Source organism: Aristolochia californica, unplaced genomic scaffold (assembly GCF_029961685.1).
Source record: "Aristolochia californica isolate CCGP_79_NKW_82.1479 unplaced genomic scaffold, dmAriCali1.0.hap1 SCAF_1, whole genome shotgun sequence".
NCBI lineage: Eukaryota > Viridiplantae > Streptophyta > Magnoliopsida > Piperales > Aristolochiaceae > Aristolochia > Aristolochia californica.
In genome coordinates, this window is record NW_027181770.1 from 1,033,681 (window position 1) to 1,058,796 (window position 25,116).

At 38.7% G+C, this 25,116-nt stretch overlaps 4 protein-coding genes and 1 pseudogene across 5 annotated transcripts; 4 read left to right on the forward strand and 1 right to left on the reverse strand.

The window, feature by feature from the left end:
* The first annotated feature begins 3,005 nt into the window (after positions 1–3,005).
* On the forward strand, positions 3,006–5,788 carry LOC137960483 (putative kinase-like protein TMKL1). Its single transcript, XM_068808155.1, has 2 exons — positions 3,006–4,719; positions 4,836–5,788. The coding sequence occupies exons 1-2, from the start codon at positions 3,351–3,353 to the stop codon at positions 5,471–5,473; spliced, it is 2,007 nt and encodes a 668-aa protein (XP_068664256.1). The 5' UTR covers positions 3,006–3,350; the 3' UTR covers positions 5,474–5,788.
* Positions 5,789–9,338: 3,550 nt separating this feature from the next.
* Positions 9,339–12,505, forward strand: LOC137957131 (uncharacterized). Its single transcript, XM_068804860.1, has 5 exons — positions 9,339–9,602; positions 9,777–9,838; positions 9,963–10,067; positions 11,707–11,843; positions 12,160–12,505. Exons 1-4 carry the CDS (start codon positions 9,407–9,409, stop codon positions 11,839–11,841), a joined length of 498 nt encoding a protein of 165 aa, XP_068660961.1. The 5' UTR covers positions 9,339–9,406; the 3' UTR covers positions 11,842–11,843; positions 12,160–12,505.
* Positions 12,506–13,602: 1,097 nt separating this feature from the next.
* Positions 13,603–14,283, reverse strand: LOC137960948 (17.8 kDa class I heat shock protein-like; annotated as a pseudogene).
* A 1,516-nt stretch (positions 14,284–15,799) lies between these two features.
* On the forward strand, positions 15,800–21,447 carry LOC137961333 (protein LUTEIN DEFICIENT 5, chloroplastic-like). Of its 2 annotated transcripts, none has more exons than XM_068808384.1 (16): positions 15,800–16,074; positions 16,153–16,318; positions 16,444–16,651; positions 16,779–16,850; positions 16,941–17,051; positions 17,164–17,355; positions 17,452–17,613; positions 18,238–18,333; positions 18,410–18,511; positions 19,160–19,228; positions 19,313–19,393; positions 19,511–19,593; positions 20,081–20,212; positions 20,525–20,585; positions 20,704–20,769; positions 20,929–21,447. In XM_068808384.1, the coding sequence occupies exons 1-16, from the start codon at positions 15,957–15,959 to the stop codon at positions 21,139–21,141; spliced, it is 1,932 nt and encodes a 643-aa protein (XP_068664485.1). In that variant the 5' UTR covers positions 15,800–15,956; the 3' UTR covers positions 21,142–21,447. The 2 variants fall into 2 exon arrangements, with proteins under 2 accessions (XP_068664485.1, XP_068664494.1); XM_068808393.1 differs by having other exon boundaries at positions 19,160–19,192.
* A 68-nt stretch (positions 21,448–21,515) lies between these two features.
* On the forward strand, positions 21,516–25,004 carry LOC137961730 (uncharacterized). Its single transcript, XM_068808430.1, has 5 exons — positions 21,516–22,137; positions 22,254–22,436; positions 24,452–24,521; positions 24,611–24,682; positions 24,781–25,004. The coding sequence occupies exons 1-5, from the start codon at positions 21,850–21,852 to the stop codon at positions 24,831–24,833; spliced, it is 666 nt and encodes a 221-aa protein (XP_068664531.1). The 5' UTR covers positions 21,516–21,849; the 3' UTR covers positions 24,834–25,004.
* The last annotated feature ends 112 nt before the right edge of the window (positions 25,005–25,116 follow it).

Consider the following 25,116-nt stretch of genomic DNA (forward strand, 5'->3'; position numbering starts at 1 on the left):
GGACCAATGATCATATAAGATGTCCATATCCTTGCCATGCCTAAACACATCCCACATGGGCCTCATGTGCACTTATGCGAACCCCATGTGCCTTAAATGTTGCTAACATGGCCATGTTCGCTCGTGCTCTCTGCATCCTCTCTCCGTCTCAGCTACTTACACGGACACCTGTGCGTAACGTATTATTAAGTCTCAGCTACTTATTGCTTTCTAATATACGATCGATGACGTGGATGACCCGGATGTTCCGGTTTCATCAATTAGCCAACCTCGGTTAAGTATTGTTTAGGTATTTTTCTTTTATTATCGAGAAGACATGGTTTCCTGGCCTGGGGACCCGTCTACTCGAAACTCCGACAAGGGGTGCACATGTGTAGGTGGGTAGAGGTAGGCCGAAATTTTAGTGCAGTGATGGGGACGTCTCGTTCCACCCAGAAAATGCTTTTAACAAAGGATAGGAAGTGAGAAAACCGTACAACCAAATTCAAGACTTCAGATTTGTGTTGCTGGGGTTCCGAATTTCGAGGATGTCGGCGAAAGAAGAAGAAAGTTACGTATTTGACAAAATGTCTCGATTAGGTTGTAGCCGTTGGAGTTGTCCTTGTGTAGTAGTGTAACCGTTGGTTCGGACTCGTACGTGGCCTAGGTAGTCGTTTGGAGTGGTTCTTGTGTAGTACTGTAACCGTTGGTTCGGACTCATACGGGGCCGAAGTAGCCGTTAAGAGGCCTTACTGGAACCCACTGGTTAGAATGGGTCTCCACTTGAAGACTCCATAGGCAGACTAGTGCCGGAGCCGTTGCTTGTTCTCTCGTCTTTCTCTTTTTGGACCGACCGAACGAGCTTCCGACCAGAAGTCCCAATTTCTTATCGTGCGTACATGAGAGGGACGCTGCCGTCCTTCCCTTACCCAAAACAACTCTCGTTGCTAGTTCGTAATTGCTCGTTCTGATTCTTATTAGGGCCTGTTAGTGCGCAATATAAGTGCAAGGGAAAAATAAATTATAAATATATTTTAATTTCCCTCATTTTAGGCATAATGGGAGGAAATTTGAAATCAAAGGGGTCGATCTCACTTTCCCTAAGGAAAGTACTACACTTTTCCTCCCACTTTCCCCTTGTTCTTACATTGTGCACTAACACCACACTTAATGGAAATTTTTTTTTTGACAAATTGTATGATCATATATACAAGGTAAAAAATATTATTATTTTAGTGTTAAAAAATAATCATAAAATATTATAAAAGATTTTTTTTCTAAATCATACGCTAGTTAAATAATTTTTTTTTAATAATTATTCTTATATAAATCGGGTAATGGCATAACAAAAAATAACACTTACCCAATATCGTTCCAATTAATATACATTAAATAGACTACTTGGTAATATCACCCAAATACTTAATTGGGTAAGTATTTATATTTTTTATTTATTTTATTTAATGTCAACAAATGAAAAATCAGGTGTTGAAATACAAAAGGCCCCAATCCGCCAAGCGGTGCAAACGTAAGAACAATTACAACAAAAAAATGATCTCTAACCGAACTTAATTAGCCTTGTTTAATCAAACGGATGTATTAGAGACTTTTTACAGTTGTCGATCAACAGGTGATCAAATTCCGATGGCTACGTCCAAGTAAACAAATAAAATTAACGCCCATAGTTTGATGGATAAAAATCTAATGAGAGAACGACAAGGGCGACGGAACTTTGACTTCCCACATCATGCCAAGCCAGATAGTTTGGGCTTCTGAAAAACGACCCTTTTACTAGATCTACACTTCCTTCGCTTCCTGGGCTGCTTTCACAAGTCCCAACGTCTGTCCCAATTTGTAATTGTTCGTATCGGGACACATGAGTCTGGTGGCTGAATCATGCTTTCCTGGGCGGGGGATCGCGAAACCCGTAAGGATTGTGCTTCAACCAACAGTATCGAACAGTATTTAAAATAACCAAATTCTTATAATAATAAAAATAAACCGTATAATAAATAAATAAATAAATAAATTATTATTATATATATATTTTTAAATAAAAGGTAATAAAACATGTACATATAAATAAAGTTTGTATTTTCTATTATAAAAGAAGATCTATTGAAGAACATACAATTCTAGTCACAAATGCCTTAAAAACTCTTATTTTATTGTTAAAGCACGGGGTTTTTTACCTGCGTTGCCACTCTTGAATTGCGGGCCGCCGCGCGCCCACCTACGTGGGCTATTTTCATGGTCCAACAGTCAAACATTGTGAACTGTCCTCGTCAGCCATAACTGTTTTGACTTGGCCCAACAACCTGTTCTGGTCCGATGTCCACAGCATTCTGTCAAATCGTTTGCCGTTGCGGTTTGTTTATCTTAATTGCTTCTTAATTTTAATTTTCTTATTACCACGTTTGATAGAAAACTAATTATTTGTATAAAAGCTATCATGCCCAGTTTCGCAACTAAGCATTACAGGTGGGTCCTCATTAAGCCGCCTTTAATTAAAAAGAAACACTCACATAACGCGCTCTGTCGAGCTCTTTGCTGCTTACCCAAGATGAACCGACAATGAGCCACGAATCATAACGATGGTAGCCATGTTTCAGACAAAGAATTGAATCTCTGATTCTTGATATCTTCAAGTTGAGTGTCTCTACAGAGTCAGAACTGTAGTTAGTGAACTGAGCGAGTTTAGTCGTCTGGGAGCACTCAGTAGGAATGGCCGACCATAAATTATCGCTTAGTCGATCAACCATCGGAATTTCCTGGCAAAGGCATCGACAAGTGGACTCAACTTTATTTGGTATCGGATATGGCCCCTCAATGTGTGCTCATTCCTGCGTTTTTCCCCGCTTGATGCGCGACCAGTGGTAGTGGGGGGTCGATCGCTCTTAGCCTGAGAAGAATTCAAGAGTCTTTTCAATGCTTAGGAATAAGGGGCATTTGGCCCCTCTCTGTACGAATAAAATTCTGCAAATTTCAAATGCCAACAAACCCCTTTTCCATTTGCTCGAAAAGACAGGACTCTCTCGCCATTTGCTCATGGCGATGGCGGCCGGGCGCTCAACCGTTCCCCCCCTCTTTCTTCGACCACTGGCGGCTTTATTTTAGTTTCTCAAAATCAAAGCAGTCCCCGTATTAGAAAACTATCGACAGGGCCTGATATGCCTACACACGAAGTGGTCACAGTCAAACAAAACCAGCTTTACTGGGAAAACCACCTCAAAAAGAGAGCGAGGGAGAGGACACCTAACGCGGAACACACCCTTTGAAGTCCGATAGTTCCTCCTTTTCTATACTTCCCACCAACCCCTATCTTCTTTTCTTTTCTTTTCTCTCCTTCCTTCCTCGCTCCGTCCCTCTTCATGGCGTCGTCTCCGTCCTTCCCCTTGCTTTCCTTTCTCTTCTTTCTTTTCTGTAGCTATGGGCTCTCGCAGGAACCCACTAATCTTTCAGAAGTTGATCTTCTCCTCGGAAAGATCAAACCTTCTCTACAGGGCGATTCGGAAAATATCTTGTTAGCGACTTGGAACACTTCCCGGCCTCTCTGTTCGTGGCGAGGTCTCAAGTGGGGTTTTGTGGATGGGTCTTCTCTTCACTGTGAAGAGGGTTCTTCTCCCCTTAATGGTAATCTCTCGCTTGCAAAAGACGCGCGACTGAGACTGCTGTCCCTTCAGCTTCCGGCCGCCGGGCTAAGCGGAACAATCCCAAAAGAGGTCGGTGAGCTTTCCTCCTTGCAGTCGCTCTACCTTGGCGTAAACTCCTTGGTGGGTTCCATACCTCTGGAGCTTGGAAACAGCCCTTCGCTCTTCGACGTGGATTTGCGGGAAAACTCTCTCAACGGCTCTCTCCCTCCATCGATATGGAACCTCTGCGATCGGCTCGTTTCTCTTGGTCTAAATGGGAACCATCTCTCCGGGCTTATTCCGGAGCCCGCCATACCCAACTCAACTTGCAGCAATTTGCAGGTTTTGGATTTAGGGAATAACAAGTTCGGGGGGCAGTTTCCCGAATTCGTAACCAACTTCCAGGGATTAAAAGAACTCAATCTTGCCAACAATGACCTTTCGGGTCCCATTCCGCTGCAACTTTCTGAACTGAATCTTGAAAAATTAAATCTTTCTTACAACAATTTCAGTGGGCAGTTACCTGCGTCTGCCGGAAGATTCACAACCGAGGTCTTCCAAGGAAATAGTGCTGAGCTTTGCGGGCCACCTCTTGGGAAATGCAAGCGGAGTTCTGGATTGAGCGCCGGAGCGATTGCAGGGATTGTCATCAGTTTAATGGCGGGAGCAGTGGTTTTGGCTTCGGTTTCAATTGGCTTCGTGCAGATAAAGAGAAGGAAAGCAAGAAGAAAAGGTTCGAATGATGAAGCTGTCGATCAGGAAGAAGTCGAGAATGGAAACGAGGGGGATGGCAAGTTATTAGTATTTGAAGGTGGTGAGCACCTTTCGCTGGAAGATGTATTAAATGCGACTGGTCAGGTAATAGAGAAGACGTGCTACGGAACTGTTTACAAGGCGAAGCTGGTTGATGGTGGAACTATCGCTTTAAGGCTATTGAGAGAAGGAAGTTGTAAAGACAGGGCTTCGTGTATGCCCGTGATAAAGCAGCTGGGTCGTGTCCGCCATGAAAATCTCGTTTCACTTCGAGCTTTCTATCAGGGGCAGAGGGGCGAAAAACTCCTCATTTATGACTATCTCCCTAATAAAACTCTTCATGATCTTCTCCACGGTACTGCATCTCTCTCTTTTATTTCTCTTCGTGCATTTTCTCTCCACGGTACTACCTATGATGATACATAATACTCACTGTACAGTTTTCCCTCTCTGTTTTTCTTTGATTCTCAGAAACCCGAGCTGGAAGGCCAATGCTGAACTGGGCTCGGCGGCACAAAATCGCCTTGGGCATTGCAAGAGGACTCGCCCACTTACACACCGTTCACGAAATGCCAATCACGCACGGAAATGTTCGATCCAGTAACGTCCTGATCGACGAATTTTTTGTTGCTAGACTGACGGAATTCAGTCTTGACAAGCTGTTGGTCCCTTCTGTGGCCGACGAGGTGGTGGCAGCAGCGAAGACTGATGGGTTCAAGGCGCCGGAGCTGCACAAGATGAAAAAATGCAATTCCAGGACCGATGTGTATGCTTTTGGGATATTGTTACTGGAGATTTTATTGGGGAAAAAGCCAGGGAAAGATGCACGAACAGGGGAAATGGTTGATTTGCCAGCATTGGTGAAGGCGGCCGTGTTGGAAGAGACAACGATGGAGGTATTCGATGTTGAGGTGTTGAAGGGAATTAGGAGTCCAATGGAGGACGGTCTGGTGCAAGCTTTGAAGGTTGCTATGGGTTGTTGTGCCCCGGTTGCGTCGGTGAGGCCGGATATGTTGTTGGTGGTGAAGCAGCTGGAGGAGAATAGGCCCAGGAACAGGTCTGCTTTGTATAGCCCCACAGATAGAAGTGAGATAGGTACTCCTTTCTGAGAAGCACTTTCTGAGTCTAAGCTTGTGGTTTTGCTCTCTTGTTGAATCTAAACCCGTTTAAAATCTTTCTAGTTATACATCTGTAATGCCACTTAGATAACCGTGTCTGCGTATGAAATGGAGTTAAATCTGCAGCAGAGGATGTAACATGACAGGTCAGGAATTGGGATCCTTGTTTGTAACATGTTGAGGGGGGGGCTCTGTGTTTGCCATATTCTATTAACATCTCTGTAAACCCAGAGGAATCAAATACCTAAACAAGACAAGAAGGTGGACGATTCCCCCTCAAGTTAAATAATCAGACTTTTTTCATTATAGCATGCTCACTGAATTGGTTCATTTCTTGGGCCTTCCTCTCTCTCCCTCTTTGTAATAAAGCTGCTGCAAAGTTCCTGTTAAACTCATCTTTCATCCTCCTGTTCTTTGGGGATGCAGGTGGTCATCGTTTCCGTATAGCAGTGGAAGAACCGAAAGTGGAAAGGCAATTGAGTTGCTTATTAAAATTCTATAGCACATTTTTCTTGAATTTGAAGATGTTTAATTTTTGGGCACCTTTGAGAATAGGGACTTGAGAGAGTTGTGACAATGAAACGAAGGAGATGAAGAGTCCCTTTAGTTCGAGTCTTTGAGAGCTTTTCCTTTATAAAAGATCTAGGACGGAAAGAAATCAATGGATTTTTTCTTTATGCTCGGAATCCAAGGCGTTTATGCAATCTTTCCTCTTTTGCGGCTTCGTTAAATAATCTGGAATTAGAACATCTCCAACAAGATGTTTGGAAACCTCGAATTCATGGATTTTTCTAGTACACTTTCTCCTTCTTTACAAGAATTGCCGTTTAGGTTTCAGGATTTCAGTTGTCATAGTACTAATATAGCTTACTCGGGCAACTCTTCCTTTGCTGCTTCCTTGTTTTTGTTCCTTCACCTGCAGTTGCTGCTGTCGTTAACAGACCTGTTAGGTTACTCTAGCCTTCATTTATTGCATCTGCTATCCTTCCATTCTTTTCAAAGTTGGGCTCTTAGTAAAAGCTTCATCAAGCAAATGATCTCAATCTTTAAACCTTAATTCTGAACAGTGTGGTCAGCATTATAGAGGCAGAAAAGAGAGTAATTGCAATTTCGAACCAGAGAAATTGAGCAACGCCTGCATCGTCTTTTAGTTGTGAAGGGATCTGATCAAAAGAAAAGAATGGTAAAGAGAAGCCGATGATGATGATGCTTTTGTGTAGCCATCCAACATAAAGTGAAACCTATAATGACATTTGGATTAAAGTTTTCAAGTGGAAAGAGTGGGAAAGAAAAAAAAAACGGTGCATGAGCGAGGCAGCCATCAGTAGATTTGATGGCTTCTGTTGCTTATGCGTTATGCTGCGCTGGAAGGGTCCCGGGCTACGCTGAGGCAATAATTCACCTACTTCGTCTCTCAGTCTTCAGTATTAACTCTCCGTCTCCTGTTTGTCTCTACCATGAAGGAAGGCTGCTGGCAATGGTGAGCTTCGACTTCCTCAGTATTAACAAAAGGATTCGAGAGTCGTCCTTATTCAGGGATGGCTGAAGCAGTGAAGCTCCCAAGCACGGCCTTCCAGCTGGTCTTGCTCTTCCTTGCAAGGCAACTCTGACGTGAAGATGGTCACTGTCCGTCTGTCCCTTCTCCTTGCTGCTATTTTTGCTTTCACCTGTCATTTATCTGTTGTCCTTTAGAATCGTGGGTGGTTGATTTTGACTCGGTTTTGTAAAATTCTCTTCTTTCGTGAGATTTGAGTTTTAGGTGTGACGCATCGATCCTCCTCCTCTCGCTCTCGTTTTAAACAATGGATTTACTAGGAATATATTCTTCACGGTGCAGCAGATGTTGCCAGAGGAGGAGGCAAGCTTCTGTAGGTTAGGCAGGTGGAGGTGAGCCGCCACTCGTTGAGTCATGCAGCCCAAGATTAAAATTGGTATTGCCATTGATGCACCATGTTTTCCAGGAGATGTAACAAATTTTTTGGCAATTGTTTTAAATTGTAACAAAAAATCATTAAACAATGCCAAAATCCTGAATGAGTAAGATGGAATCACGAATCCAAGTGATTAAGAATTTAGATATAAATGATAGTCGGTTCAATTTTATAATTTTTTTAAAGATTTAGATGTTGTCGAAAAGTGATATCTTGTTCAATTCTAGGTATTTGTTGAATTTATGAAAAAGATAAATATTTCATTGGCTTATTGACTTATTATAATCAAAGTACATGAACTTCTATTTATAATAGAGGAAGTTAGTAGTGTCCAATTACAATAAAACTATATTTGTTCCAATTACACCTAAACTATAACACTTAAAGATAAATCCTAGTATAATTAAATAACTCAATATAGATAAAAGACAAATATAATTCAAACTATAACTATTCTAAGACGTGACCATAAGATAAAGATGCCTTTGTGAGTCCTTCTTCATCTTTCAAATTATGTGATAAAGATGTCAGCTCGTGGTAATCATGGTGGGTTTTACTTCTTATGTGCTTTGATCCATCTTATGGGCCTTCCTTAGTCGTGTGACCCATCTTATAATACTTTTAGATATGTAGGTTTTCCTTGGTCGTGTGGGCTTGGACCTATCTTCTAACAGTATCAAACAAACATAGATAAAAGTTTGATATATATGGGATATTTAAATTTAATGACCCGTATGGGAGCAATAAGATTTTATACCTATGTAAAAGACATGTTAATTAACATCATCAAATTGTATAACATAACGACCAAGTATTGGGTGTTAGGATTGGCTATGAGAAGGGGATGAATCTGGGTGCAGCATTTCCTCACACAATGATCTTCCCTACATAGCATGTCTATTTTTTTTTATATTAGACTTTTTAAATAAATTTTTATTCTTTATTCGGATAAAATATTATTTTAGTACATATTATATATTCATCATCTTCATCATTTAGTATGTAAATAAAATTTGTGTTTAATGTCTTGTAGTTGTTATTGTTTTTAATTTTAGAACATTTTATACAACTTTAAATGTTTCAAATAGGTTAAAAATAAAAAAATGGTTTTATCAACATAATTTTTTGTTTTAAACAATTGTTTTAAAAATGAATCTTTTGGCTGAATTGGTTGTCGTAAAATATTTTATGAAAATTATTATTTTTATTAAATTTTATGCCTTAAATATTTTATATGAAACAAAATATTTTCTTAGCATAACATTATGCCATAAATTTTAAAATAAAAATATTTTCATAAAAAATAATATATTTATATTTATATTTAAATAAACTTATTTTTACTAAAAATTCCTGTCATAAATATTTATAAAAATAAAAAATTGACAATTTTTATTTATTTTATATTAATAAAAAATTGAGTAAAATTTCTGAAAAGATATTTGTAAAAATAAATAATTTTCTATCTTAAAATATTATTTTTTGACAGAATCTTCCATTGTAAATTATATTATAAAATATAAAAATTTGGGCTGAGTTTTCTGTAAAATAAAAAAATTATTTGGAGGAATTTTTAGGAAAAAATAAATATATTTTTAAAAAAATTAAGCTAAAAATTTATTTTTAAAAAATCTGCAAAAAATGTTTTATATTCATCAATAAAATGAAATTTTCGCTGAAAAACTCCTTGTTGGCTAAATATAATCAATGAAATTTATCAACAAAAAAATTGAAAAAAGGTTTTGTCGACAATTTTAAGTTTTTTAGGCAGTTTTTTTTTGTTAAAAAATACCTTTATCAGTTCTATTTTTCGGCTCTGATTCAAAACGATCAAAGTCCGGATGGATGACTTCGGCCAGTCCACAGAATCATGGGATTCATCTTCCCTTGCCTCCCTGACCTTGAGCCTCATAAGTCCACAGCCACAGCCACAGCCACAGCCTCTCTCCCCCTCTCTCTTTTTGCTCGCTCGTGGCATACAAAATAACAGAGAATGGCTACTTTTATTTCATTGTGGAACGCCCCGTTGCAGTTACAAGACTCCAAAGAAAAACTCTTTTCTTGTTCAAGCCATCCCCTCTTCGTTTCTGCCTGTCCTCTCCGTGGATCCCGCTGCCTTTCCGTGTCCCACTCGGGAAAATTTAACAGACGCCTGGTTGTCGTTGCCGCGCAATCTAACATTTTTAAAGGTTTTATCTTTCCTTCAATTGACATTTTGCATTATGCCTCGTGGCTCCTAGTCTCTTACCGTTACGGAGTAACTTGGAAGTGCTGGTCGTTTCTTGTTTTTCTTTTTTCATCTAACTTATAACAGTGGCTTTATTTATATATGCTCACTTCCATGGTTTTGTGCTCTGAATTAGTATTTCAGACAGTGTTGAAAGTTGGGAAGGATGGAGTTGAGGCCGGGTCCAATCTAATACCTGTACGTTACTTCTTTTTTATTGTGGTTATTTTTAGTGAACTTAAGAATTTTAAAATCCAATAAAGAAATCCTTCTGGGTGAACAAACTAGTGACTTTTCAAATTTTTGTGTGATATTTTTTCAGGATCCTGTGCCAAGACCCATTGCAAGAGTTGGTGTGACTGTTGCCATTGTAGCCATTTCCCTTTTCGTACTGAAATCGGTCCTGTCTACTGCGTTCTTCGTGCTGGTACGTATTCCTTAGAGAGTATTAAGCTGTCAAGTAGAAACACTATATATTATACCCACGTCTTATCTGAAGATTAGTTTGGCTATAGTTTCCCTTGTTAAAAAAATGCAATTTTGTAGAAAGAAATCCTCCACTGCACCCTTCGTTCCACCTTAGAACATGAGATATCACTTCTTTCATACCATTCAAGTAGCTTTCTTAGTTTTGCATTACATTTCTAACTATTTATTATATTTATAGGTTTTCTGTGAACTTCTTTTGTTTGTTTCCTAATGTTTTCTGTGAACTTCTTTTGTTTGTTTCCTAATGTTTTCAGCAGTTGTAGTCTTTCGAACTTTACTCATCTTTCAATTCATTTAGATTTCGATGGGTACACTATCTCTAGCACTGTACTTGACTCGTGCACCTGTCCTCGAGTCTTTGAAGTTCCCCTTGGCTATAGACACCAAAAAAAAAAGATTTTTTTCAATGTGGCGAAGCTCGAGTGGATGGACGAGGGACTTTGTTGTTGGCTAACCTTTTGGGGCATGGTAGCTGCTGTCAATTGTATCCCCAACTCACGAAGGCTTTGAATTCAGTCTCTTTTGACTTTTGAATTAATGTATGCTAGAGTACACGGGTTAACTGCTTTTTCTCCTAGTTGTGGGCCTAAGACTTGGCTACCTCTCAGAAGTATTAGAGCCTTGGAACTTTCAAGGAACACAATGGAGAGTATAAGTGGCGGGCAAATCTGTGTCTTAGTGTTCCATACAAGAAAAAGGAACTTATTTTCTATTCACTAAAGATCTTATAATACGTTCTGATAGTCAAACTCAAACTCTACGAAGGCCTGAAAGTTCAAGATTGAAGCCCTTTGAAAAAAAGAGTTCAGAGTTAGAGTAGAAACTATAACTATAGAGGTTTGAGCTATGCTTTTAAGTTGCTTAATAATTATTCAAGTTTGTGATTTTTATCATTCAGAATCTGCATTTTAAAGTTAGCATAGTTGGATGAATAGATGATATTTGGGTAGATGATAGTTATAAGTCTATATAATTTGAACTTGCCCTATTTCTGAGTTAGTTAGAATACTTAATCAACATCCTTGCAAGGTAGATTGTTTTTGCCCTTTGGATTAAACCCGGTGAGTTGCAAAACTGAACAATTGTGGGATATATTTCATGTGGTTTTGGCTGTTAAGGAGAACGGAATGAAGTTGGTTCTGCACACCAAAAACTTTCGTTCAACTAGGATTCTGTTTCTACTTTGTCTTTACATAATGTGTTACATGCATGTCCATGCTATGTTGCAGAAATTTTTGCAAACTATACTATACTGATCATTTATGTTAAGTAGTGATTCTAATTATATTTTTCGTTTTGGTTGTAACTGGAGCTGCGTCTGTGAAGATAGCAAACTTTCACCTGGAGGCTTCAAAATTATTTGATTGCTGTTTTAAGAAATCAGGATTTGATGCTTGTATTTTTGCCTCAAATATACCCAAACATGTCAAGATATGTGCAGATTTATTTGCTAATTAAGAATAAAGACTCTTAGAAGATGAACTTGGAGTACGCCTCAAAGTGATCTCAAAATCTTCAATATCCTTTTGTTGAATTAGCCCCACAACAGTTTCTTTTTTCTTTTCTTTTGGGAACAGGCTATGATGGGGCTTATATATTTTGGGTACTTAGCCTTGAACAAGGATGAAAGACCCAATGGCGGTGGAGGTACTGGTGCTTCACAGGAAGAATCATTAGAGGAAGCAAGGAGAATTATGGAGAAATACAAGTAACGGTATATGTTTAAAATATCTTACTTCTTTCATTATAGCTATCTTGACCTGCTGGCCACAAGGCAAGACTAGTTCATTCTGGAGCTTTCAGATGAATATACTCTCATAACAGTAGCATTTAGATGTGTGTACTTCCATAGCTAAAAAAACAAGCATCTTTCTTATCTAAAACAAGTAAACAGTGTCTATTTTTATGACCTTATATTAGATATAAACATTTTTACCACAGTTAGATGATCTCTATTAGTTGTCTTTCTTATGAGTTCAACATTTAGTTTGTCCTCTGTCAAAACTAATATGTCTGTCATCTCATGGCAGGTGTTTGATCGTTTAGGCCAGTTGGTTTTGTTCTTTGCATTGACTCTTTCTGAGCTCATTACAACATGGATATGCAACTTCAGCCTGTAGATTGGGAGAAAACCTGTAACAATGTATTACCACCTTGTATAGCTTTCTTTTGAGAGTTGTCAAATGGGTTTGTTGAGGTACCTAACAACCCACTAAGTATAAGTGAATCTCAGGCCAGAAAAATCCTAGTTCATCTTCTCAAGTTTCCCTTCTGTGCAAATTGTTATGTTCGTATAATTACCTTCTAGAGCAGGAAACTAGTTCTTCTGAAAACTCATTGCAACATTGAAATAAAAACGTCAGAATTTATTGGAAACTCCAGGAAATTTTAGTTAGATTATAATGGAATGTAACTGATTTTTTTTTGGAAGCATTGGTTTAAGTGGAATATTTGCACAAACTAACGAGACTTTTGTACATATCTCACATATTCTATACATATCCTCAAAGGAAAAAAGTTAAAAAAGTAGCTGGTTCAAATGAGTTGTTTAATGAAATCAAATCTCAAATATGCTTTTAGAACTTTGTTTGATAATTAATGCTGATAACCATTTGTGATTAATTATTTATAATTGATAGCTGTTATAACAATTTGTTGTTAGTGATTTATTGTAATGATTTGTTATAAAATGTGAATATTTCTGTCTTTTTGAGAATGGAGTGGACGTTCCTTATTCAATTTCTCTGTTTCTTAATAGTTTCTAAATTGCTCTTTTTGTTCATTTGTTTTTCTTTCTTAGTAACTGTTTATCTTCCCTACTCTTGTCTGTGCTAGTAAGCTTATGGCCATGCAAAATAACTTTGATTCATCTTACACGTTCCGTTAATTCTTCAAATTTTTCAAATGGTTTCCGTCAATTCTACAAGTTTCTACCAATTTCCTTTGTACTAAATCTTTATCCACCCCAGTCATTCCAATCTGCATCACCAGATATACTGAGCATCAGCGAGTAAGAGGTGGAGTGTCATGTAGAAAACTCCAGGCTATCGATGTACTTTCTGTTGTTTCTATCATTTTCTCCCACCTCTTGTCCTGAATCTTGTCCTTCCTCAAAAACAAAAGAGAGAAAAAAGGAAAAAATCTTGTGACTTTTCCCGTGCCAGGTAAACTAGAGAATCCTTAAACTTCAATTTCATGCCTTTGGCTTGAACTTGACAAAGACTCGACGGAGGATTGAACCAGTATATTGTTGTTTTCTAGTGCCAGAAAAAGCTTTTATATTTCATTGAGATTACAGAGACTCCAGCAGATTCAAGCCAATGTGAATTCTGCTTTTTCGTTTTGATTGGGTTTTTAAAGACTACAAGTTTTGGGGCCTTCTAACTTTGGAGTGTTGTGTTTCCATGTAATCTTCTCATTGTTATTGCAGTGCTGAAGCAGAATTCTGAAACCAATAATCCACTAATACCATCTCACAATCGATTACAATATTTTGATGCACATTCTCATAAACATTATTCTTACAATATTTTGATGACAGCCTGATACAATTCTTTGGATTGACATCCTATTGTGTATGGTGACTGCAAGAGTTTTCAGTTTTTTTTTGAATTTCAGCCAGAAATTTCAACAGCTTTAATCTCTGGTTTTTTCACTTCCTCTTTGGGCATAGTGGTTGTCCAATGCATCTCTGACCTGGTCCACTTTGATATTCTCCGGCAACCTGAACCGCCTCAAGAACTTGCCACTGCTCCTCTCGATGCGGTGATACTCGTCATTCTTCTCTTCTTTCTCTTTGTTTCTCTCTCCACTGATCTGAAGCACTCTGCCCTCCTCGCGCTCAACTTTCACGTCCTCCTTTTTCAGCCCGGGAAGGTCTGCTATGAAGACGTGGGCTTCCGGGGTCTCCTTCCAATCGATTTTGGCATTGACGAAGGCAGTGGCTTCATTGACTTGGTTTGATCCCAAGGACAGTGTCTGGAAACGGTTCCATATGTTGAACGAGAAGGGATCGAAGACGTCAGAGGTCTATCCTTTCTCCAGAGTTGAAAGACACTCAACCATAGTAGTTAACCGGACATTTCAATCTCGATCTCCCATCTCTTCGCTTCCTTACGCACCGTTACCGTCACCTTCAAAACCCCATGCTCCATATCAGCCTTTTATCTCATCTTTCTTTCAATTCTCTGGCAACCGGAATCGTCAAGGGATTTCCCGCAGCTCCTCTCCACTCGGTGCAATTTATCGTTAATCTCCTCTTGTTCTCTCCTCCTCTCTCCGCTGATCCGAAGAACCCTGCCAGCTTCAAACTTGTTCCTTCTTCATCAGAGGTAGGTCTGTCCTTGAAACATGAGCATCGGCAGTTTCTCCCCCACTCGATCATAGCGTTGGAGAAATAAGGGTCCGAAACGTCGAAGGAGAAGGAATCGAAGATTCCAATCTCTGCATTGCGACTTTGTTTTTTTTCTCCAAATTATTTTCTTCTTCTTTCTTTTTCCATCCCTTATAGTGATCAGCTGTCGGGTCTCCAAGCACCGTTCTCTTTGAAAGAAATTATAGTTTGCACGCACAAAATAAAATCTTGGATTGTTCACTGATCCTGTAATAAATCAACATAAATGTTAAGCAGTCATTTATTATTTCCCCAGAATTATAAAATAGCGAGGGCCATTGGAAGGGAGGGTAGAAGAGAAACCAGGGACGAAGAAAGTGAAATTATTTTGAAACCAAAGCTAAATCCCGTGATTCAAGCCTTTGGAAACGAACTTGGGCTGCTGCTCAACGATCAAATGTGCGCGTAACAGTGAGTTTGGCTTTGCCAAACAAAATGTCTGACGATCAGCTAACAATGTGCGTCTGGCAGCGACTTGTACTGTGCCAAACAAAAGGTCAGTAATCAACCAGCTACCAGCAGCCAACGTCCAACGAGCTGGAAGCAGCTATCTTTGGCCAACTTTGTCTCCTTGCATTCGCATCCATGGCGAATACGTGGCGAATACTGAGCTACGGAGACTGCAATCTTGGATGACAAAGCCTGCGGGAGACGACAAAGTTAGTCACAAAACAGCGACCTTGCACAAAAAATAGCACGGCATCAGATTTCAGATTCGCCGAGAAAAACAAACATGAGGGAGTGGACCAGGTGGTCCCTCCACGTCTTTTCTTCTTCAACCTCGGTCCTCTGTGTTCGGAGTAAAAGCGGGCTATCAATCTTCCGTGTCTCTACAACTCTAGACGGACTGACTCAGAGTGAGAGACCGGGTCAGACTCTTTTAGAAACGCAACTTATCACCCCAATTTGTCTCAATAAAAATCCCTCACTCTCAAATTTAATAAAAATATAAAATTTTATAAAAAAATTAAAATGATATAACATTTTAAAAACTTAAATTATAGTATTTTAAAAAAAATATATTTATATTACTATTTTGAAAATAAAAATAAAAAATATATTTATTTTCACAAGTGGGAGATGAAAAAACCGGCTGCTAAGTTGGACCCTACTCGGTCGGCTTGGGTCTCCCTTTTAGCCTAACCCATGACCGCCTTCGCTCCCGGTCCAGGGTGTCTCATCAATCAGTAACCCCAAGATCACCGTAAAACGGTGACACAGCTGTCGACTTTGTACCCTTTTATGCAGGAATCTTCTAACGAGCGGCAGTTGCTCGTTTCCCTTGGATACTCCTTTTCGTATCCGTGTCCGGCGGTGCCATTTGTAGATGAACTGACCAAAACACTGCAACATCGGAACCTTGTTCCACAGCTTACGTTCGTTTTTTTCATTAACTCAATTCAACTGCGGCCCTCTGGTCGCCTCTCTCTTCAAATGGCAGCTCATCTCTCACTCCTTCAGCTCCCTTGTGTACCCGCTCAATCCCTTCGCACCAGACGCCGCTCCAAAATCTCCAAGTTTACCACGCCGTGCACTGGTTTAAATAATAATGGTAAGGAGAAACTAGGAAAGTCCATCTTATTTCTTTTGATTTTTTGGCGCCTTTTAGTACGATGATGCCTCTCACCAGGTCCTCGTCATTTCCCAATCATCTGTTTTTCTTCGCCAAACGGCCGGAAGCCGGATTTTACCGACAGCAGCGCCGTTAAGGAAGTCGAGAGGTTGCTACAGGAGAAACGGCGGGCAGAGATTTCTGCTCGAATTGCTTCCGGAGAATTCACTCTTGAAGGCTCTGGGTATGTCCGTTTCAAACTTTTTTTGTTTTGTTTGAGACTTGAGAGTTTGTCTTTAAGTTATTTTAGTACTGTTTCTGGAGTTAAAGGAAATTCTTGATTTCTACGTATGTCATATCGAGGTGAAGTTTATTTGGTGCGTTAAGACGGGGTCTATTACAATTGGGTGTTTCTCGGGAATTCGTGGACCTTCTACCGAATCGGCGGGGAGGTTCTCCGGAGATTCCAAATGCCAAAGGAGCAATTAGTGCAATCCGAGGCGAGGCTTTTTTTCTCCCTCTTTACGAGCTTTATCTCACTTACGGCGGAATATTCAGACTGACTTTCGGTCCCAAGGTCCTTTTCCTCGCACATTAACTTAGAAACCAAATCTACTTATCTCTGTTTGTGTTTAGAGAAACCGGGTACATGTTAATTCCCACCATATCATTAACTGTGACGTTTGTTATGTATTATTGGACAGTCCATTTTGATAGTATCTGATCCTTCCATTGCCAAGCATATACTGAGAGACAACTCTAAAGCTTATTCCAAGGTAATCTCTTGTAACTTAAAACTCCGTGGTTTGCTCCGTCCAGTCTTCATTCGCTCCCTTGATCACAGTCATAATGTGTTTACTGTGCAGGGCATTTTGGCTGAAATACTAGAATTTGTCATGGGAAAAGGGCTAATTCCAGCTGATGGTGAGATATGGCGGGTTCGTCGTCGGGCCATTGTACCAGCATTACATCAGAAGGTGAGAATTGCCAAATGTTTGGAGTAACTAATCTGTTGTCTCTAGTGAGAAATGCAGGAAGTTGGGCTTACTTTAGTTGCACACTTGTTTTGAAACTCCATTTATTTGTTAGTATGTAGCAGCTATGATTGGTCTGTTTGGAGAGGCTTCTGCTAGGCTTTGCCAGAAGCTGGATGCTGCAGCTTCTGATGGAGAGGATGTCGAGATGGAGTCACTTTTCTCACGGTTGACTTTGGATGTTATCGGGAAGGCTGTATTTAATTATGACTTTGACTCCTTGACAAATGATACAGGAATAGTAGAGGTACTATTTTAAATGTTGTTCTGCTTGCTTCGTTGTTATCATATGATATTTGAATAACAACCTTGTCATGTCTTTCTTATGTTTGCATGCACTTAGGCTGTTTATACCGTCTTGCGAGAAGCAGAAGATCGGAGTGTTTCTCCCATACCTACTTGGGAAATACCTATCTGGAAAGATATTTCGCCCAGGCAAAAAAAGGTCTCTGCTGCACTCAAGCTGATAAATGATGTACTTGATGAACTAATAGCAATATGCAAGGTATGTTCGACTCTTAACTTTATTCTGGAGGACTAACACACTTTCTTTCCTCGTTTCTGATTCCTATTTTTTGTTTTGTGCTTTCTAACTTGTCACATGCTTTTAATCAGTCTTAGTTGTTTCTGTCAAATATCATTTCATCACGCACTGTTGCTGCTCATGTGGATGCTACAGACATCTGAGCAGAAAAAATGAATGCTATAGAGAATCTTCTCATGCTATAAAGCTGAAATTTCTGTCATGTGATGTCACAAAAGAAATGGTTAAGGCATATATACCTATGACGATACTTGTAACTAGACAAAATTGAGATTGATATGGGTTGAGAAAGATTCATACTTATCTTCTTTTTCCTAATTCCTGTTTTATAACATATTTGCATTTATGGAAATTCTTGTATAATTTGCAAATCGGTTCTGTTGATTAAAACATCTTGTCTTTTCCTCGGTTATTTGAGATAACTTCTATTCATATAGCACTGGTAGTTTTGCTTTCATGGGCTCTACATTTTTTTATTTTTTTTGCTCTCTTTTGCTTTTACAGTGCATTTTCAAAGTTTAACTTGAAGAATTTTGTTGTACTTGAACTGTTCAGTTGTTAAGTTTGGTTTATGACTCTATGCAGAGGATGGTGGAAGAAGAAGAATTACAGTTTAGTGAGGAGTACATGAACGAGCAGGATCCTAGCATTCTTCACTTTCTCTTAGCATCAGGGGATGATGTACTCCCCGCACCCCCCTTTCTCGTATCAGCTTCTGATTAGAGTTTTGTTTAACGCATATAGTGCCCCATTGTAGGTTTCCAGCAAGCAACTCCGTGATGATTTAATGACAATGCTTATAGCAGGACATGAAACATCCGCTGCAGTATTGACGTGGACTTTTTATCTACTCACAACGGTATAAATATGCATGAAATATTCCAGATGAATGAGGAATTTGACATTTAATTTTAAATTTAGATGATCTATTAAATTTTTTTCTCTCACTTTCATGTGCAACTTCGTTTTGTGATTTTTTGGTTATCAAACCTCTCTTCTACTTTGTTGCTATTCTACTTATTGTGGCAAATGAAAACTTCAGTACATATCCCTACAATTTGGTTGGTCGTCTTTTTTCTGCTTTATTGGATGGAAGGTGGGTGCAACACCAATTATAGCGTTCCTAAGTTCAACTTCATGTGTGGAGCCAATGGAAGGATAAGCAAATGTCTATTTTCTGTGTACTTCAAATAGGTCAACAATATTTCTTAGCTGGTTAGGACAAAGTAGTGTTTGAGCAATTTATCTAGGTTCCTGTCTTGTGAATTATACTTCTACATATCCCAACATTGCCTGTTAGGCACTGATACCTCTTCTTGGTAGTAATTTGCTGATACCCCATCTTGTTACTAATTTGCCTTAATGCTGAATTTAGCTTTTTCTTAACAAATATACAATATTTGTATATATTTCTGGTGAGCATGTGCATCACTTGTGGTTTTATATGGGCACATATGGTAGGAATTGAGCTAAAACCTGCATAATGAGTCTCATGCTATGTGTGCAGGAACCTAGTGTTCTGTCCAAGCTTCAAGATGAGGTTAGTTGTTGGAGTTGTTCCGCGTATCATGATGAGGTTTTATGATCAACTCCCTTTCTGGTGGTAAAATTAATTGGCACTTTTTTTTATGAGCATGTCTTTGTTTTGTTTTATTTATAGGTTGATTCTGTACTAGGAGATCGCCTTCCTACTATTGATGACATGAAGAATCTAAAGTATACAACCCGAGTAATTAATGAAGTAAGAAACTCTCTCTGTAATGCAAGAATCTTTACGTTCAATTTGAACTCGTGACGAAGCTTATGTATATGACATTGATCGTTAAGACTTCCTCTTCATCTTGTTTGGGTCCTACAGTCCTTGAGACTCTACCCACAACCACCAGTGTTAATTCGCCGTTCTCTTGAGGATGACACGTTGGGGGAGTACCCCATCAAAAGGTTGTGACTCAGAACCGTTGCCTTGAGAATACTTCTTTTGTTTGTTTAATATTATGTTTTTGGGACATCTTATTAGATAAATGACTGCTGCTTTCATTGGTGTAGTATTTATCGAAAAAAATCTAAAAGAGGAAAACATTTTATTTATTGGTCTTTTTTTTTAAGAAAATGATTGGTCTTATATTTTGATAAAATTTGGTTGCCAGTTAGGAGTGAAAAAAAAGACATTGCATTTTCAATAACTTTTCAATTATGATAATTTTGTTTTACCTTTCTAACCTTTAGTGTGAATTTTTAAATGTTAATCCATTTAGCATTTTGCCTTTTCAGATGGGTGGAGCTAATTGCTTTTCTTTTTCGTTTTTATTTGAACAAATATTCTCTACTTATCTAATAAGTCTGGCTGTTCTCTTAGTTATTTAATCCTATATAGTTTTAGTTCTGTTTAAGATATCCCTGCATAACATAATTTGTATTTTAATGGAAGGGGTGAGGATATCTTTATTTCTGTATGGAATTTGCACCGGAGCCCTGCACATTGGGTTGATGCAGACAAGTTCAAACCTGAAAGATGGCCTCTAGATGGACCAAACCCAAATGAAACCAACCAAAATTTCAGGTTTGCAATTAGTACTTGCCTTCTGCACCATCTTTTGCATCAGCGGAAAGATATTGACATTCTGAATGTTGCAGTCATTTTTATATATGAAATTATAATCAGAAAATGTGAAACATTCATTTGTTTTGCGTGTTTTGGATGACAATGGGTTATTCCTTGTTAAATGCCTTTGCATAATGTGTAATCCATAAGTTGTTTCATTGAATTACTGCTACTTCCGGAGTAATTTATTTTTTGTCTTTCATCTTTTCTTGATCATCATCTTTGGTGGCTAAGCCATATCTAACATCACCATTAACTGTCATCTTTTAGTTACTTACCGTTTGGTGGAGGACCACGGAAATGTGTTGGAGACATGTTTGCTACATTTGAGGTAATCTGTTAATCATCTGTAGCGATTTTTCATAATTATCCGGTGGACCAATGCTATCTAACCAGAGGAGGGAGATAAGCAATACAGTACTAACTTAACCTAACATATTATTTTGTAGAATGTACTAGCTCTTGCAATGCTTGTGCGGAGGTTCAACTTTCAAATGGCTCCTGGAGCACCTCCTGTAAGTCTCTCATTTGTTGGACAAAATGTTGTTTTCTGATAAATAATATAACTAAAGTTGATCCAAGTGACTTGATGGTCATCTTTGCTTGTTTGCAGACATGAAAATGGTTTTGAGTATTTGTTTGAGTGGTTGTAATTCCACTATTTGTGTGTGTAGGTGAATATGACAACAGGAGCAACAATACACACAACTGAGGGTTTGAAGATGACAGTTACTCGTAGGACAAAACCGCCCATAATACCCAAATTAGATATGACAATAGTAATAGTAGATGGCAAGACTTCCCCTCAGCCATCCTCGCCTTTTGCAGCAGCTGTCGGTGCCTCCGAAGGGGAGCAGCACGATGAAGTTTCTACTGCTCGAGCATAGCCAACAGAAGTATACATGGATGTTGCTCATACCTAATTGTACAGTTACTATGATCACATGGCTGTCCTGCCACATTGAATAGGAAACAAACGGTTGTCAAAGCAGCATTTCCTTATTGGAAGCAGCCTGTTTTCCTCATGGAAGAAGAAGATGTCGGTAGTAAACTTGCTAAGAGGTGGCTTGTTTTTAGAGAAAAAACTAGGCAAGTTATTTGTTATTCACCTTGCCTCAGCGTTCCGTATGTTACACTGGAATGTATTACCATCCACTGATAATGTACGGTTGAGTGAAATTTTTCGAAACAAATTGCGTGTAAGAAACTAGGAGATACGATGTATGAGTCAGGAAGCATGTTTTAACAACGATAATGGGCGGGCGCCTTTGCTTATCACTCCCTAACCTGAGCCATGGATTAGATCCACTTACGATATCCGCGGACAAAAATTCGAAACTATTAAGAAAGTGTCAATGGATGGGTGAAGCTTGAAAGAAAACGAGTTCTGGTGGTCAATCTCAACGTCGAGGCCGCGACGCTCCACAACCGAACGAAAGTACGAAGCCAAGTGTGGCCGAACCCAGACGTAACTTCGACGGACAGGGCGACAGTAACGCGTTCCACAAGCTCAGCGTTACAGGTCCTGAAGCAGAGATCATAGCACATAGAATAAGGGAATAATCAAGGCGAAATCGTACTGGCTTCTGGCAATAATGGCGTTCAGTTTGATTGGCGTCGCGAATTTCTTTTGTTCGAAACCGATCGCCGTCTCCCCGACGAGTCTCGCTCCCTCCGCTCCCTCCAAAAGTCGCCTTTCCTTTTCGATTAACAAAAAGACGAACAGTAGGAATCTTCTCCTTCATAAAGTTTTCTCTGCGAATAACGTTGAGGCCGAGGACGATCCGGAGCCCATCCTTTCTGGGGAATGGCCGGATAATTTCTCTCTCCTAAATTACGAGGACTTGAGAGCTTATTTGGAGCCAGAGATCTTCAAAGACAAGGTAGGTTTATCTATAAAGGGCCACTCTTTTTACTTCTTTTGTTTTGTGTAGTTTAGCCCTTCCATTTGACATCTTTACAGTGAGGTATTTAACTTTAAAAAAAAAAAATTGCGCAGACGCAACCTTCTGCCCTTTTAGGGGAGGTCATGTCGACTTTAATCCGAACGGCAACAGTCGACCAGACAGTAGAGGACATCGATGTTCATTTTCAGGTTGTATCGGGGCTTCCGGTTGTTGATGAAGAATTGCGGTGCATTGGAGTTATATCTAAGAAGGACATCTCGAGGGCTTTGCATGGGGTTAGTGCTCTCTTCCTTGCTTAATTGCTGCTTTTCCTTCTTCAGTATTATCATTTCAGGATTTCTCGATCATTTTTTGTGTACAGAAACTCGTTGCTAATGAGTAACCGGTCGCCCTCTGTTTTAAGTTTTTCTTTTAAACTCAAAATTTTAATATTTTTATTGTTGTAAAAAATTGGGTATAACTTCTCTGTCTCTTACTTCTTAAGTTTCATTACAATCAGTAGTTGTGAAGTGTTTCTGTGAAATGTTAACTGGTAAAAATATAAACACGCGTACTAAAGCCCTCTGTTATGTAGACTTGTTCGATCATAAGCTTGTTTCCCGACGACTATCATGTGTCAAAATGTTTGAGAGATTTATTCAACCCATTAGCTCTAAGCTAGTTAAAAGAACTTATTGAATTGTAGCAGAATGCCATAACACCCCCATTATTGTGTAAACTGATCGATTTTATTTTCCTTGTTAGATCATGTAAGAATTAGATCTGCTAAAAACCAAAACACTGCATCAAAATGATTTGTCAGCAATAAGGTAAAAACAGCTAAGGGGCATGGAAGGATTTCCACCGGCTTCCATCATTCTAAGATTCCTGTGATGCCTCCAGTCTGTAATGGACACTATTTCTTCTAGGTTGTTGGAGGCTGCAGGGCCACTAAAGTTCCTTCTTGTTTCCTCTTGTAAATAACTTAAAGGTTTACATATTATATCAAATCTGTTATGATAGAAAATGGTTTTGCTGGTGCAATGACAGGGATCTACCTTTACTTTTCTTGATTTCTAATTAGTGTTTGGACTTCTAATTTTTAATATCAGATAACTTTTCTCTGAAAAAAAGTACTAAATCTCATCTTGCAAAACCTCAGACTAGTCATTTAAAAAAATAAGATCTTTATATTCCTTAATGGACACAGCTACTATGCACGTGAATTTGCCTCATGCTGGAAGGTATTAGTTTATTTTTCCTTGGTAAGGTTAAATTTCAGAAAAGCTAAAAATTGGTTTAACTCTGTGAATTCCAAGACTTTTTAGCCTTGAACATTGCTTTGTGGTATTTGCTGCACTACAGGAAGAATAATTTGTTATTGAACAGTCTGAAAGTGTGAAAAAGACAACAGTTCAGACATTAGCTTGCAGTAAAGCTTTAATCATTGAATTCTTGTCACCAGTCAAACAATAAGTTTGTTCCTTGTTAAAACACTTGAGAAACAGCTGATGAACTTCCATTCCTAATTTACAAAAAATAAAATAAAATGAAGAACCTTGAATAAAATGCTTTTTCACAAAATTGGAACCTGTAAAATTGTCACAAGCCAAGATATTGTTTCCTGGGTTGAAGGAGATAAGACTTTTCTTTTGTTTATATTGTAATCTGTGGTTTCTAGATGCAACTAAACCAGAGTAAGACTGTAATCAGTTAGATTTCCCTCTCGACCTGTGCGTAAGCTGATACTCCCTTGCTGTCAATGGGATGCTCATGGTTCACTAATTTTCTGGATTACAGCATTGTAAACTTTGTTTGTCAGTTGTATCTTACTTGAAGGTTAAAATGTAACTAAACGAACTTTACTGTATCCTTTAGAGTGTATGTTTTAGTTAATTATTTGAATTTGTCGTATCCTGTCTCTCCATGCCTTTGAGCTCTATTTGTTGAGTGTATTTCCTCCAATTTTTAGTTTGACCTTCGTTTTTTTACTGCAAAAAATTGACACAGCTTTTTCTTCCTTCAGGATTTTATAAAGGCATGATTATTCATATACTATGACCACAGTCTTTAACAGGATACTGGTTTCTCTTTTAAGATTGTTTTCCTTCCTGAGCATGGTATTCAGAAATCAGTCATGTGGCATATATTTCCGATTGAATAAGTTCACTTAAAAATATTAGCCACACTTCTTCTTATTTCAGTAATACAACAAAGTTAATTTTCTGGTTCTTTGTGACATCTAGTTCCATGAAGACTGAATTGTCTTTTCATTGTCTATGAGCTATTAGTCACAATTGTTGTTTTGCAGTTAAAGTCAAAGGTGGGTGAAGTGATGTCATCTCCTCCAAAAACTCTAACCCCTGAAAATACTGTTCTGGGTAATAATATTCTAAGTTTCCATCTTTCTCTTTTTTATTCTAACGCTAGAACCTCTGTTAAGATTGATCTTCTTTGTCCACACTGGCAGATGCTGCCGCCTTGATGCTCAGAAAGAAGGTGCATCGGATACCAATTGTGAATGAGGAAGGCCAGGTCGTGGGTAAGTGTTTCAGGCAGAGAGCTCTGTCAAACCCCCAGTTTATCATGCCAATGAGTATTATACTTCAAGGAAACGCTGACTAATGATGTTGAAAACAGGAATTGTTACTCGGACAGACATTTTCAAAGCACTAGAGGGGTTTCCTTCTTGAGCTCCATCGCTGGCTTAAAAGGATTGATTGCTGCGTGGTACGACATGAAGCTGTTGAGAGGTGTAAGTTTTTTTTCTTTTCCTTTCTTGTAAAATATGCATGGGATGTTTTGACGTATGTATGTATGAGCTTTATCTTTTAGGAGAAAATAAGCGTACTAAAATTTAGTCCTGTTAAGCAAGTATAGTATAGTACTACGAATGTACATTACATGTGGAGATTCCAAGTCTCCACGGGATCTAAGTGGCCGCAATCTTCCTTTATAGCTTGAAGAAAACAACTT

Excerpts from the sequence above, each read along its gene's own strand:
- LOC137960483 (XM_068808155.1), top strand. The coding sequence starts at position 3,351 with ATGGCGTCGTCTCCGTCCTTCCCCTTGCTTTCCTTTCTCTTCTTTCTT. Across the intron at positions 4,720-4,835 it reads TCTTCATGATCTTCTCCACG|AAACCCGAGCTGGAAGGCCA; the intron begins GTACTGCATCTC and ends TTTGATTCTCAG.
- LOC137957131 (XM_068804860.1), top strand. The coding sequence starts at position 9,407 with ATGGCTACTTTTATTTCATTGTGGAACGCCCCGTTGCAGTTACAAGAC. Across the intron at positions 9,603-9,776 it reads GCAATCTAACATTTTTAAAG|TATTTCAGACAGTGTTGAAA; the intron begins GTTTTATCTTTC and ends GCTCTGAATTAG. Across the intron at positions 9,839-9,962 it reads CCGGGTCCAATCTAATACCT|GATCCTGTGCCAAGACCCAT; the intron begins GTACGTTACTTC and ends ATATTTTTTCAG.
- LOC137961730 (XM_068808430.1), top strand. The coding sequence starts at position 21,850 with ATGGCGTTCAGTTTGATTGGCGTCGCGAATTTCTTTTGTTCGAAACCG. Across the intron at positions 24,522-24,610 it reads CCCTGAAAATACTGTTCTGG|ATGCTGCCGCCTTGATGCTC; the intron begins GTAATAATATTC and ends CCACACTGGCAG. Across the intron at positions 24,683-24,780 it reads TGAGGAAGGCCAGGTCGTGG|GAATTGTTACTCGGACAGAC; the intron begins GTAAGTGTTTCA and ends TGTTGAAAACAG.
- LOC137961333 (XM_068808384.1), top strand. The coding sequence starts at position 15,957 with ATGGCAGCTCATCTCTCACTCCTTCAGCTCCCTTGTGTACCCGCTCAA. Across the intron at positions 16,652-16,778 it reads GACTGACTTTCGGTCCCAAG|TCCATTTTGATAGTATCTGA; the intron begins GTCCTTTTCCTC and ends ATTATTGGACAG. Across the intron at positions 20,770-20,928 it reads TGGCTCCTGGAGCACCTCCT|GTGAATATGACAACAGGAGC; the intron begins GTAAGTCTCTCA and ends TTGTGTGTGTAG.